Below are 14,468 nucleotides of genomic sequence, written 5' to 3' on the forward strand. Positions count from 1 at the left end.
TGAGCTGATTATATTGTATCGAATTGTATCGTGAGCTGAATATATTGTATTGAATCGTATCGTGAGCTGATTATATTGTATCAAATTGTATCGTGAGCTAATATATTGTATCGAATCGTATCGTGAGCTGATTATATTGTATTGAATCGTATCGTGGGCTGATTATATTGTATTGAATCGTATCGTAAGCTGAATATATTGTATTCAATCGTATCGTGAGCTGAATATATTGTATTGAATCGTATCGCGAGCTGAATATATTGTATTCAATCGTATCGTGAGCTGAATATATTGTATTGAATCGTATCGCGAGCTGAATATATTGTATTCAATCGTATCGTGAGCTGAATATATTGTATTGAATCGTATCGCGAGCTGAATATATTGTATTCAATCGTATCGTGAGCTGAATATATTGTATTGAATCGTATCGCGAGCTGAATATATTGTATTCAATCGTATCGTGAGCTGAATATATTGTATTCAATCGTATCGTGACTTGATTATATCAAATTGCATTGGAAGCGGAATATATATCGTGCCGTATGTAATCGCTAGCTGAATATATCTTATTGTGAGCAGAATATTTCGCATATTGAATCGTATTAGTTTTTAGTAAAATATTAGTAAAATATGTTGCATCAAATCATATCAGGAGCTAAATATATCGCATTCATTTGTATGAGATTAGTGTATCGCTACAGTCCTAATACAGAGGTTGAATAAAAATGTATATTGCCCACAGGTGTGAGTGCGTGTGTGAATGGTTGTTGGTCTGTGTCCTGTGACAAGTTAGGGACCTGTTCAGGGTTGCTTCTTGCCCCAAGTAACGTGGACCCTAATAAGGGAGTAAGCAGTAGAAAATGAATGAATAATAATACAAATCATCGTAAATACCCTGGTAACAAAACAATATACAATGGCAGTAATAGATATGTATTGTTGTTTGGCCCTCCTCTGGTTAAATATTTCTGGCACATCTCGTTGTTTGAAATAGAAGTCACATGGTTTCCATCTTTAGAGTTGGATTCCAAGGGCTGCAGCTTCTTGAAATCCAGCTAATGAATCTGAGCCTGCATGTTGAATGGAGTAACGTGTAACGCATCACATGTAAGAGGAATGAAGCTCAGGGCCACCTTCTGAGGAGGCGCTTAAAAAGTCGACATGCTCTCCAAACAAAATAGGTCATGCTGTTTCAGCTCCAATTAAATGCTCAGGAAAAAAATAACAACAGTCAACTGTAGAGCAGCTGTGCTCAGAGCCGCCGCCGATAATTAAAAATTAACAAATTCCATAAGTGCTATTTTCCTCAGCCGCTTAAATGGTTGCTGTACACTGGTTTTATATAAACGGATGGCAGACTCTTACAGTAGTGTTATTTATGTAGATGGGCCTTGGAATGTTTGGAAGATGCTGCGTGTGTAAAAAGTAGGTCATCTGTTCGTTACTGACACATCCCCCTGCAAACAGATAGTTGAAAATCTCTGAGCGTACAGAGGGGTGCCACGAGCAATCGGAGGAGGAGAAAACAAAAGCAAATGACTACACCAACATGGGTGAAAGAGATTTTACCAAGTCCACCGCTCAACAGCATTGTTACGGGATGAATGGGAAAATAGAAGGCCTCATTTTGGGGGGAAGAAAGAGACAAATATAGGATCAAACTGACTATTGAAACGCTCTCAGACGCAATAGGCCTCTTGCCTACAACCTTTGACCCCCCCTGACCTGTCGCTGACCTTCAAGTCTTATCATCTCTACAACATCCGTTATAATTTCATATTTCCGTTCACATCTGGACCTTGTTATCAGAAGACAAATGTTGAATTGCACAAGCACAGGTTCACATCATTAGTAAAACATTGTCCTGATCATTTATTTTACCTGACACAATGCAAGCTATCAGATGAAAAATTAATAAAGATGGCAGTTATTATGAAATAAATAATGTTGTCATGTTGATTCTTAACTGTACAGCAGGACTTTTATTATTGTTAACTGTGGAATCACAACTGTTTAATTTACTCATCACCAGTAATATAATAATAAATACTATAGTTTTAATTATTCAGACATCAGATCTATTTACTCAAATGTTTGAGAATTATTATTAAGGGAATTATTCGCCAATTGAAGTCGTTATTAATATTGTTTAGCCATCAAAATAACACATGTTCATTTAAATAATTGAATAGTTACAAAAAACGGTCTTATAGTTATAATATTTGCGTGCATTTCAATAAATGGAGGATATGTTTGGTCAATTCGTCAAAGTGAAAATAAATCAAAAAGATTGTTTTTTGATGTGTATATTACACTCACTAATCAATATAAGTCAGACAGCTACATGACAAAATGTCATAAAGAGCATCAAGAAACATGTCAAAAATATACACATTGACTGTACAGTATATGCAACTCCTCTCTTTTAATGAAAACATCTTATTCTTAACCGGAATAATGTGCACATAGTCTCAAAGCGACTTGTTTTAGACATTCGTGTGTTCTGAGAGGAGGATGGATCTAGTTGTAGCCAACACAGAGAGGAGCATGTCGAGAAAGACACCAGCAGGGGCCACTGTTTCTGCAGACAAGTGTCTGATCTCTGACTCCAACAGACAACCTCGCAACTCCGGCAGTGGATTTATATTGGGTAAAGTGTTAAGGAGTGACGAGGGAACATCTTTAATTAAATAAAACCGAGTAAACAACTTCATTACGAAGCCCTCATCGAAACTGAAAGCAACAGAAGATGCTGACGTCATGAGGAAGGAAGACAAAAAGACTAAAGGACAGAAGGCAGGAAAGCTATGAACGTAAAGCATCAATCTTGTGATATAAAACACGTCAGAGTATTCATGAAAAGAACTTCACTCCATGGTTCATTTTAGACTGCAAGGACTCACTGACCTGCAAATGACAGCTATCGATCGGGCCGATTATTTACCAACCAGTCAGCGGAGCCGGAGGAGAGGAAGGTGGCAGGGCCTATTATTTATGAACACGGATGTGACAAACAGCAGTGATCCATAAGAAACTTACTCCCGACCAAATAAAGCATCAGAGAGAACCACCACGAAGATCTCTTGTTTTAAAAATACAGCTGTAAAATGTTTTTAAATGCTTTAATGATGAATGTAAATACAAAATAATCAATCACAGATGAATAAACAATTTATTATTGTGAACTCTAAAAAAATGATACAAGGCTGCACTTGTACTTACGAATTCAATTAATTTAAACATTATAGATTCAAATATTGTATATTTAAAAACAAGTTCCTGGAAAATTTCATTTCAGGTAGACCTTAATTATGCAACCTGATAAAAGATTAGCAAATGAGAAAATAAACATTATTAAAATTAGGATATTAACAGAAGAAAATTCTAGAGATAACAAATAAACTAAATTGATGAATAACCATCTCTTTTATATTAAATAAACGTTTAAAAATGTAACAATAAAAATGTTATTTTGACGTGTTTCTGTTGTGGTGAAGGGGCCACACACTAGTGGATGCAGCCAGAACTCTGACTACAAATTTCAATCTAATTTTGGATACTGTAAAGACCTGTGCTGACCCCAGGGTCACAGCCAGGCGTGAAGTGGCGCTTGTGAAGGAGTGACCTCAATAACCCCAGGTGGAAACACGACCCACCTCCAGGAGTGAGTGAAACTGGTTCTAACGATAGTCTCAACCAGTGTTGGGAAAGTTAACGTTTTACGGGAACACGTTCAAAGTTCAGTTCATTGATTTCAAAAAAGAACTCTCTCAGCTCAAAGTTCATAATTGAAAAAGTTCACTGAAATTGTATGAGGTGTTGTGGAATACATTGTAGGAGATAATGCATGAAATACATTGAAATAAAATTAGATAAATAAAATACAATAAAAAAAGGACTTGTTACTCACAACAAGAAAAAGGACATATATAATACTTAACTTATAATAATATAATAAATATAATCTTGACGTACAGATTATATTTTAGAAAGTCGTGGGTACATCTCGACATAAACAGTTGCTATTGGTGCCAGATTGGGTTCAATCAATTGGGTTTTTTTTCCACGGTACATCAAGACCCGTTTACAGTGCTTTTTGGCCAGGTTTTGCTCAGAGGGAGTGAGATGTTCGTGGACACCAGAATGAACGCATTCACAGTATCGTCCATGAGGGAAAATACACTACGTTCACTTCAAGTTCATCCAAAACATGAACTAATTAATGACAACACTGTTCTCAACCTCCATTAATCCAGACTAACTCAGTCATAGGAAAAAAGCATTTGTGAATTTCTATGACTTCTGAGCCACTGTGCTACATGTCAACATATTTGAAGAAATCATTATCTTAATAACAACACAACAGAACTTGTTTTCATTCATTTTTCAAAGCTACATATGGAGGACCGGCGTCTCTTTTCATCTTCCTTTTGGGATTATTTTCTGTGGGTTTGTACGTCTTGGGTGTTCTCAAACGATCTGTTGATTTATTCCTCCATTCCAATTGATGCACAATGATGAAGTTTGAAGGTCCTTTTAATTTGCCTCCGAACATGCCTCGTCGGCGAAATTGAACCCGAGCTACACCCACTTGCAGATGCGTTTCTGCACTCGTGGCTCACGCAGAAAATGAATGAGGCGGTTTGTAAAAAGTCTCTTCTCTGGGTTTGTGTACCTGGCTTAGTGTAAGTAAGTAATTTATAGTTGTAGAGCACTTTTGTAGACCAGGTTATTGTAAAACAATAACCAATAAAATATATACTAAAAAGGCAGAGATACATAAGACAAACACAGTGTGTGCCGGAAAATCAAGGTAAAGCCTGTACAAATAAGAATGACTTAAGATGTTTCTTGAAGGAGTCAGTAGATCATCAAACACAGAGGGAGAGGAAGATCGTTCCAAAGCTTAGGAGCAACAGCCTGGAAGGATTTCTCTCCTCTGGTCCTGAACCGTGTGTGAGGAACCATCAGTAGATGCTGATCCAAAGACCTCAGAGCCCGAGCTGGGGTGTAAGGCTGGATCAGATCAGTGATGTAAGGAGGAGTCTGACCATGAATAGATCTGAAAGTAAGAACCAGAATTTTAAAGTTGATCCTGAAAGAAACTGGCAGCCAGTGAAGAAATTTAGGATTGGAGAAATGTGAGTTCTTCTACCAGAGCGGCTCAGAATTCTCACGGCAGACGGCATGTTTTAGTGTCAGTGTCGAGTGTAACGCCTGCCAATAGTGTTTTATTTTTGGATATTGGAAGGGGTCGTTTGTTCAAAGATTCTTCTGTTACTACAGAAATAACCTCTTTTAATGTTATGATTGTGGCTAAGGATTTATTTGAATTGTCATGGTTCTGGCATCTCTCAGGAACCAGCTTCAGTCAAATACTGATAACGGCTCACTACACTGCTTGTAGTCAAATATTTTACAATGATACCATTCATTAAATTTTAGTGACATGTGGACAAGGTCTGGGGAAGAGTGTATAAATAAATGAAATAAATGACGGAAATGTTCCCCTGCAAATACACAAGATTGCCTTCAAAATAATAAATACCGCTATTGAGCCATTCAGAGCAAAGGTCTGAGGAAGTGACAGCAGGGAAATGCCATTTCAATAATCTCCAGATCGCATTGATCCAATTTTAGGAGGAGAAAGTGCGATGAATTCAGGATGAAGCTCATCAATATGCTATTTCAGTTTTGATCAACCATGCAAATTTCCTTTGACATCTTAGTGCTGGAGAAACATTAAGCCTTGTTTGTGGAAAGTTTTCGTCAAAACAGAAAATTCTCCACTCAGAGATGAACTGCAGCCAAATGCTCTATAAGAATCACCTTTTGTTTGACATAAACAGAGCTACGAAGAATCAGAATTTTTTTTATAGTTGGCGATATGAGATGTCAAATAATGCCTGAAAAATACTTGAATATACTTTTCGTTCCTGAAGGAACACACACCTGATCACTTCCGAGTGTGTTTGCTGCGATCATTACCGTTGTGTTCAGACGCTACAGAGGAGGAACAATGGCCGACTAGTTTGCCAAGTCAATTTTTTGCTGGAGACACAAAACATCCGCTTCTGTCAATATTTTCTTTCTGTGTAGCCCTCTAGGGGTCTATACCACGCCCCCTTAATTTTCCAGCGCCGTGATCCCTGGAGGGTGTATCTTATACAGAGATTTGAGAAAATTTCCATTGTTAAACAGATGCTATGCAAATGTTCATCCCACAGATGATGTGTCCTGTATTATGTCTCAACTTACTGATAATAACAATGATTTTATGGAGATGAGCTAATCCCAAATGGGCATCGTTATCCTCTCGTGCTCGTGGAACTGACAGCAGCTCCACTAGTCAGAGGAGCTGGACTACATCGGATTAATAACAGACAATAAAGAGGAAAGTGCTCAGAGACAGTTTAGGCCATTTGATTTTTCATCAATTCATTAAAGAATAATAGATGAAGGATTTCACTTGTGCGAGTGCTTTTATTTCAAAATATTTAATCTGGCTTTTACACATTTTCTTCACAAGCATCACATGCAATATTTTATTTGTCGACTTATATTTTATATTAAATAGAGAGAGAGAGGGAAAGAGAGAATTACATTTTGTATCTTGTAATAAATTTCCCTATGGTTGTTATTTTTCGTTACAAAATTAATGAATTCATTAAAAGTAATTTTCTACTACAATGATTGTTCGGTTCATCTGGCTGTTTGCAAAACAACTCAAAAACTGATACACTTATATGAAATTGTTTGTGGAACATCTACAATGGGACTTTTGATCAAGGGAGGTTTTGAGAGGTGGCTTATTGGGTATAGAGTTTTTGTTCACACAAAACTTATCATGTATATAGTGTACTCAATTCAAAGGTATATAAGACTTCAAACCTTCTATCTCAAGAAATCGGTTTGATCACAGAATAGTATTTATTTTGCTATGAACCAAAATGTCTTTATTTTGTTTAACTTATTTTATCAAGTTAAATGGACTCTCATAGTGCTTTCCTAGTTGCTATCATTTTTTATAAGTCTTTAGAAAATGTAAAAGAAAACCTGTTTATTAGAGTAAATAAAATGTTATAATCGTGATAAGTTAATGGCCTTTTGGAACAAATCTATCATCTGATCCTATCTAGCACAAGGTTAGAAATGATTAGCTCCAGTTTGATAAATGTTGAATCAGCTTCAGATAAAGTATATTCCCAGTGTGTGGCCAAGACAGTGACAAGGGTTCGTTCCAGGTCACCAAGACAAAAGGCAGTACTTGCATAGATGAGCTTGGCAGTGTATGAAAATGATGTCGTGTAGGTCAGAGGGCAAACTGGCCAGGACTGGAGGGCAGAGAAATGACATTTTAAACATGTTTGACATGTTTGAAACCATCATTGACCTTCGAGGGGGTATTAACTGGCTGCGGGGACTGAGCAGTTCAAAATAATCCTCTGCTGTCAAACGTCACTCCAGCCCAGCCATAAAACAACTCATCATCCAGCTTAGTTTTTCTCCCAATCTCCAGAAAGATGGAGATATTCGTAGAAATGCTGACAATCACACCCATCAGTGATCTGTTTTGTTGTTGTTGTTATTTCCCAGCATCCATCAAACACCATGAAACTGGGGGTTGTTGAGTCTTCGTAAGGTTGCAAGAGGTCTTCGCGGTTCAAAATGAGAGGAAACGGAAATAATGTAGCAATTTGTTTGCTCTTTTTTTAAAACAAGTTTCCTCTTGTAAAGCAATATCCAAGATATGATACGAGTTCCTCTTGGAAAAGTAGAGATGATTGTGATTTGGGCCTTATTCATTCATCACCACTATGATTACCTTATCGGGGGTTGCAGGAGCCTATTCCAGTTATATTGGGCAAGAGACGGGGGACACACTGAACAGGCTGCCATTGTCGAATTTAAACACACACCTACCAACTATTTAGAAGTCTTTACTGACTATTGATACTTTTGAGAAGATTAAAACAGGGTATAAAAAAAACAATGTTATGACTTGGATATCAATTTTATCAGACACCTTCAGGTGGGGAGAGAGAATCGTTTCTATAAACCATTGATACCGACTTCTCAACTGCATTTTGAATATTCTAATTGAGAAAAAATGAACAAATTCTAAGTCTCTGTTCAGTCTAACCGATTAAGACTAAAGTCAGTACCTTTAGTCATGGCTAACAATTTTTAATTTGTTATTATTTTACTAAATAAAAAACATATTTGAGATTTCTTGCATGGTTCAGGTTCAGGTGTGGAATTAAAATTCATTGAAACTAATATGAAAACTTCTAAAGAAATGTTGAATTTCAGATAGGAAATGAAAAATTTCAAGTAAAAAAACAAACAAATCCGAAGCACCAAAACATGTTTCGCTTTCAACTGGTTCCAACTGTCAAGGTCACGACCGGCGACATCATGGTTCAGATATCAGTACCTATACTGAGAACTACGACAACCATGTCCAGAGGAAGCACAAAAGACATAGGCCTGGATCATGAACTTCCTCATGGATAGACTACATTTTTTTTTTATAGATGAAACACCAACCAGTTCCAGCTTTTGCCAAAAAAAAAAAAAAAACAGAAATATCTAAAAAGGATCTAAAAGAAGATATGAACAGATACAGTCCAGACTGTTCCTCTCCAGTAGGTTGAGGTCAGCGTTAGAAGGACAACTGTACAGAAAAGTAAGGGAGGATCATTTCATCTGCCTCCGAGGCAGAACAAATGAGACACAGAGCCCATTATGCTGTGCCAGTAAACATCCTTGAAAAGTAAATAATAGAGAAATGTAAAAATAGTGCACACAATATATGTGTAAAATTAGTCAAGTGCTTTTATCTGAAATCAAAGGAATACAAATCCATTAAACGCCACCTTTTGTTTGCTTTAATAATTCATCAAACTGGGACTCAAACAAGCTTTTCAAGCAAAATGTAGACTTTTGTTTTGAACAAATATAATTAGATTTATTTTGAAGATACTTGCTCTACTGTTGGAACTAATTTGTATTTAGTAAAGAACAGTCCTTGATGAGCTATTCCCACCGGGTAAGAGGCCCACTTTGTATTTGGAGCCAGAATAAATCCTTGAATTATAGAACACTCAAGGGCCTTGCACTTTCCAGAGATTGTCTGCTGCCGGATGTATCCAGATTAGAATAACTGTCTCAGTGGCATTTGCAGTTTTGTTCACAGGGACCAGAATGTTTTGCTATTCTTGTGAGAATTTACCAGCATCATCACAAGGCTTCACACCAAGCAGAGCTTTCAGAGAAACAGCAAACCTTCTATCGATTCATCATGTAACGTATTGACTCAGGTACGTAACGTTTGTTATAGTGTGCAAAGGAAAACAATAAAACCCAGAGATGAAAGGAGTTACGTTAGAGGTAGATCCTCATGAGCAGCAAACGTAAAGGTCTTTAATGTTGATAAGAAGGTAGAAAAATAAAAACAACAGAATCAGGTTTGGAGGAGGTCTGGTTATTGTTCAAACATGTTTGGACCTGCGACTTTCCTCGTATGTGACGTCAATGTGAAAATACATCAACAAATAAACATCATTTACTTACCGCTCAACATCATTGCTATGATCTCGGAACATGCTAAAGGAATTGTTGTACGTCCTTCTCTTTTATTGACTCGTTTTTCTCTTTATTTCCTACGCATTTAATTCAACTGCGTGACCTCCTTGTCATTATTGGCTTGTTTTTTCTTCAATAAGACTCAGTCGGCCCATACTTGTAAACATAACATCCTTTTTCTGCTATAAGATGGTGTAAGCTCCCAACAGAGTATGGAGATAAAACATTTATAAAGGTTAAAACAAATGTTTATTCTGAGCATTTCGAATGAAGGAGGACAAGCACCTCCCCAGAGTATCACCGTCGAGCAAATATATGCATCCTGCACACATGCATACATGCACACGCATAGAATGATATTCAGAGGTCGAGTCTCGTGTGTTTAAAATTGTTTAGATATATTCAAAGAAATAAAACCAAAGTTGATTATTTAACTAGTCAGTTGATAAATGCTCCATATAAAGCATTAATGTGTAATTATAAATAACACAGAAGGCAATTACTGATGTAGAAATAGTTGTCATGAGAAGTGTTGCATAATGTCAGTATGCAAAAAAGAAAGAAAAAGAAGCAGAATAGTGTCTACATTACACTATGGCTCATTTGATTTTGGGAGAGAAATGTAAATTCCTCATTGCTGGCCTAGTTAATCCAAGTTATTAGAAGTTAAAGAAAGCAGTTCAGCCAGTATAGCATCTTTTTTCCATCCAGGATTATAGTAACATTGAATACTTTAGGGAAAGTAGACAAATGAAGAGAGTGATTGTCTTACTGCAAAACGACAAAAGCAATGATGTAAACTTTGCACTTAATAAATAAGGTAATGAACATTGATTCAACAAAATGGAAATAATTCCGCACGGACTTGGATCACAATTGGTTTTATTTGTATATTATTTTGACTGCTCCAGGCAGTGACGTGTGGTGAGCTTCATGGTTGGTGAGGCACCGACTCCTTTAGTGTCAAGTATATTAACCCAAAAGGGAGGCTTATTCTATTGGCTACTGGTTATTTCATATCTCAACAGCATTATTCACATGCACACAAACACACGCACGCACATATGGTCTTTGTTGAAATATTTAAGACGATTTCTATGATTTTATTAGACTGAACTCCATGCCAGTTTAATAAATCTGTCATCTTTGAAAATATCATAAGACTAAGATATTTAAAAAAAATATTACTTAATCAATAATTTCTTATAATTTCTTCTCTATATTGAATTGTTGTGATATTTTGTGGGATATAGTCTACATCCTATGGCAGTATTCGATTGTGGATAAATATTGATTTATAGATTCATAAACCTGTCATCTTTGACAATGAAATAAGAGTCATGGCTGAAATATTATGTATTGGTTATAATTTATTAAAAATTCTTTATTTAAAAGCTTTAAACTGCCATTTAATGATCTGAGACCTTTCAATTTGCTGAAAATCTAAATCTAAATTCGTTTCAAACAATCAATAGGTATTGAAAAGAAATGAACTAATAAATAATATAAAAAGGATAGCAAATGTGGATTTAAACAGTATAGAGTATGACCATAATAATAAAGGATTACAAGGAAGACGCAGCTGATTAAATGCTTTTAATTTTAAAGCTGGACGCTTACTTCCTCATACTGACAGGAATTTACAGTAAAGTTTACTCTCTAGATTTAAATTTGGCTCAAGAGCGAAGAATCCAAGGCGAAAGTTAGCTTGACAACATTATGATGACTGTGCTGTATTTGTATAAATATAAAACAATATGTTGCTTCTGATTGGTTGAAATTGGGTCAGGCCTTCTGTGATTGGCTAGATTTACGTAAAAAAAAAGTACAACGTTTATTATCATGAAAATATAAATATCGAGTATAAAATGGGTACAAAATATAGTTTTTAAATATTCTATTGTATTTTTCTTAGTCTTATATATTTTTATATGATTGAAATTAAATCCATTTCTGGTCTTACCTTTATCTGTAGATAAAGTCCATGCGCCTTTCCTTCGCCTCACAAACATCCTTTACTTTGTTGTAAAAGTCCACCTTTAGTTTCTCACAGTTCCTTTAGTTTTAAAAGTCTCTCCGCCTCAATGAAGACGTAGTTTTTCGAGGCTCATTAGTGTGTGCCTCAAGCTTAGCCTTTTCACTGCGGTTGTATTTCCGATCAGCGAAACTAAATAAGACCCTTACAAACATTAAACTTTAATGGTTAAATGCATCAGCCAGACTGTGGGAAACCAAGGCAAATAAACGTATCTCTAAGCATTATATTGACAACATTAAGAGATACGGCATTGCATGTATCAACGCAGTTTGTGACGGATTGCGCATTGAGGCTCTGCCTCACCTGCCTCCCCTGACTTCACGTCCTGGCCCCAGAATAGTTAGGGCCTACAGTACCACCACTAATTCAATTCATTGCAGCAGTCGTACCATTTCTTTTCATGTAAACGTGGTCATCGTAACTAAGGAAAGTTTTGTGACACTAGGCTTCTGTCCAAGGGTGAAGTTTCCCAGAGGGATTTTAGGATTACAGTGCTCTCACTAGTGTAGAGAGTGAATGTACTCAATCTGAATTCCTTCAAAACACCTCTCACTGGAGGTATTCCAGGGATATCTAACCACCAGGATGCCCTCGGGCAATCCCAAGAACATGCTGGAAGGATTACGGGTCCCAGATGGCTCAAATATGCCCTGGGATTCTCAAGAAGAAGTTGGAAGAAGTGGCTCGAGGGAACTTAATGTCTGAACAGCTCTGTTGACTTTGCTTCGATCAAGCGAAATCCAAATGGCGAGTAATGGCGGATTCGGCAGAATTGTCTCGCAATTATTTAAATTTAAAATCGTCCACAAATGGTTCATGATGGTCTTTTACGGACATCTTTTTTTCTCCTTGAGTGAGACAAATCTCAAAATTTTCAGAGCAAGTAAAATAAAACTATATTGAATTACAAAAATCGCACACTTTGCACACCAAGTTTACTAAAGTCTCCAAGGTTAACGTTGTAAGACATTTTAAGTTTTTCACATCTATCATTTACAATGAACAAATTCCACTTTTGCCTTTACTGGCTCCTAAAGAAAAATATAGAACTAAAAATGTATCTTCATCTTAATTGTAAATTTGAGTTGCGTGTATACAATGTCCAGGTTCTTATTCCCCAGGTCACGGTTTTCCAGAGGGTTCCAAAGCTAGGTATTAAGAAGAGTTTTCAATGTACGTTTTTACATTTGAAATGTGGACAATACTTTTTAAGAATTATATACTAGTAGTGTTAATATTAACTACTATCTCAAAATGACTACGCTATAGCAACTCAGAATATACAACAGTTCTGAGAGGACTGGACCTACAGAACCATGGGCGACTTTTATAAGACTACAAATCCCAACTGCAACATTTTCCTGCCATTATTACATTAAAATATTTGGATTTAATAATAAAGAGTGTAGACAAGACATTTTAAAAAAAGGGTGCGTACCTTTGGTGGAATGGCAGGTCCAGGTGAGTAAGGGGCCATGTTTTGTGGGACATCAGTGATGTAAGTCTTCTTGGGTCCTGCAGGTTGGTAGGGTTGGTGGGCAGCATATTCAGCTCTACCAGCCAACCCTGGATATTGCTGTTCATGATAACCGCCATAAGACATGGGAGAAAACCCAGGCTGTGGTGGTCCGTAAGCAAAGTCAGGACCCTTGGGCTGAGCCGGCATGTATTGGACTTGAGAGGGACTTCGAATTGGATGCACACCATACTGTTGTCCCCCCGGTGCTGGGTGCTGGGGCCCGGGCTGAGCAGACCTCACCTGGACGTTGAAGGTGGGCTGGCTGGGGGTTGATGCCGTGGCATAAGAAGCCGCAACCGGCTGAGGAGCCGGCTTCGGCGCTGGGCTGGCAGAGGGAGTGGAAGCGGCGGAAGCCTGCGGTTTAGGGGTGGACTTCTTTGTAGCCGTCAGAGGCGGCTGGTTTGGAATCACCATACGCTTGTACCCGGTAACTGGTGCACTGGGGGTTGAGGTTGCTGACCCGGAAACCTGAAAAACAAAACGTATAATGACTTTTGAAATAAAAAGGACCGGTGACTGAAAACAATCTGGAATTAGCAATATCGAGCAATAGGCACCCTCTGTGTATGTTAAGTCATCCATAAAACCACCAGTGATGCCTCCTACCAAACTCAAATTGTGCCATTCCTACAACAAGGCAGCAATGTTTCCTGCAACCGCTGGCTAGTTTGGCTGCTTCAGAGGAGGAAATGAGGATGTCTTCTGGAAATAAGAGCAATTAACAGCCAAACCATCTACCTTTTTAAAATGTAATTTTACTTTTGCAATTTATTTTATGCTAGGTTCAATTAAAAAAACATGTTTTTGTACCTTTTAAACTGCTTAAACTGACTGTTAAACGCTTTGGTAACCAGGTGCTTCTTCGAAGGAAGGACGGTTGAAATGGTCCAGTATTTAGCCATGTGTTTGCGTTACACTCAAGCGAATATCCATTCATTCTCCTGTGAATCAATTACCCCGCTACCTCGACAGCATCGGCCAGTCAATTCTCCCCGCGACGTGGGGCTAATAAAGCAGAAGGGATAAATTGTAGTCCAGAAGGCGTCATGACAGCAGATTGGCAACGGCACAGACATTTGTGCTGACTCTGGACGCTTGAAACGGAAGGATGGTAAATCACAGAGATTTGTGGCGTTGGTGTTCCTGGGAAGAGGCGGCTAAAAAGCAACGACAAAGCCTACTGCTGGGAATCTGACTGGAGATTAATTCACTGCTCAGTGGAAACACAAAAAAAAAAGACACTCAGATGTCAGGGCTTCTGCCCCAGGAGCCTAAAATACAAGCAGTGTTGTTGCTCCACATAATTGGTGTCAGACGTTC

The 14,468-nt window shown here is 37.6% G+C and overlaps 1 protein-coding gene across 2 annotated transcripts in view; it reads right to left on the minus strand.

Annotated features, from left to right (window-relative positions):
• Window positions 1-14,468, minus strand: part of lpp (LIM domain containing preferred translocation partner in lipoma) — a 123,041-nt gene that overhangs the window by 46,156 nt on the left and 62,417 nt on the right. For both annotated transcript variants that reach the window (XM_087784449.1, XM_087784450.1), the window contains one exon: window positions 13,068-13,616. In XM_087784449.1, the coding sequence (XP_087640575.1) occupies window positions 13,068-13,616 (549 nt within the window). The remainder of the gene's footprint in view (window positions 1-13,067; window positions 13,617-14,468) is intronic.

The sequence above is a fragment of the Callionymus lyra genome, chromosome 2, assembly GCF_982586985.1.
Source record: "Callionymus lyra chromosome 2, fCalLyr1.hap1.1, whole genome shotgun sequence".
Classification (NCBI taxonomy): Eukaryota; Metazoa; Chordata; class Actinopteri; order Syngnathiformes; family Callionymidae; genus Callionymus; species Callionymus lyra.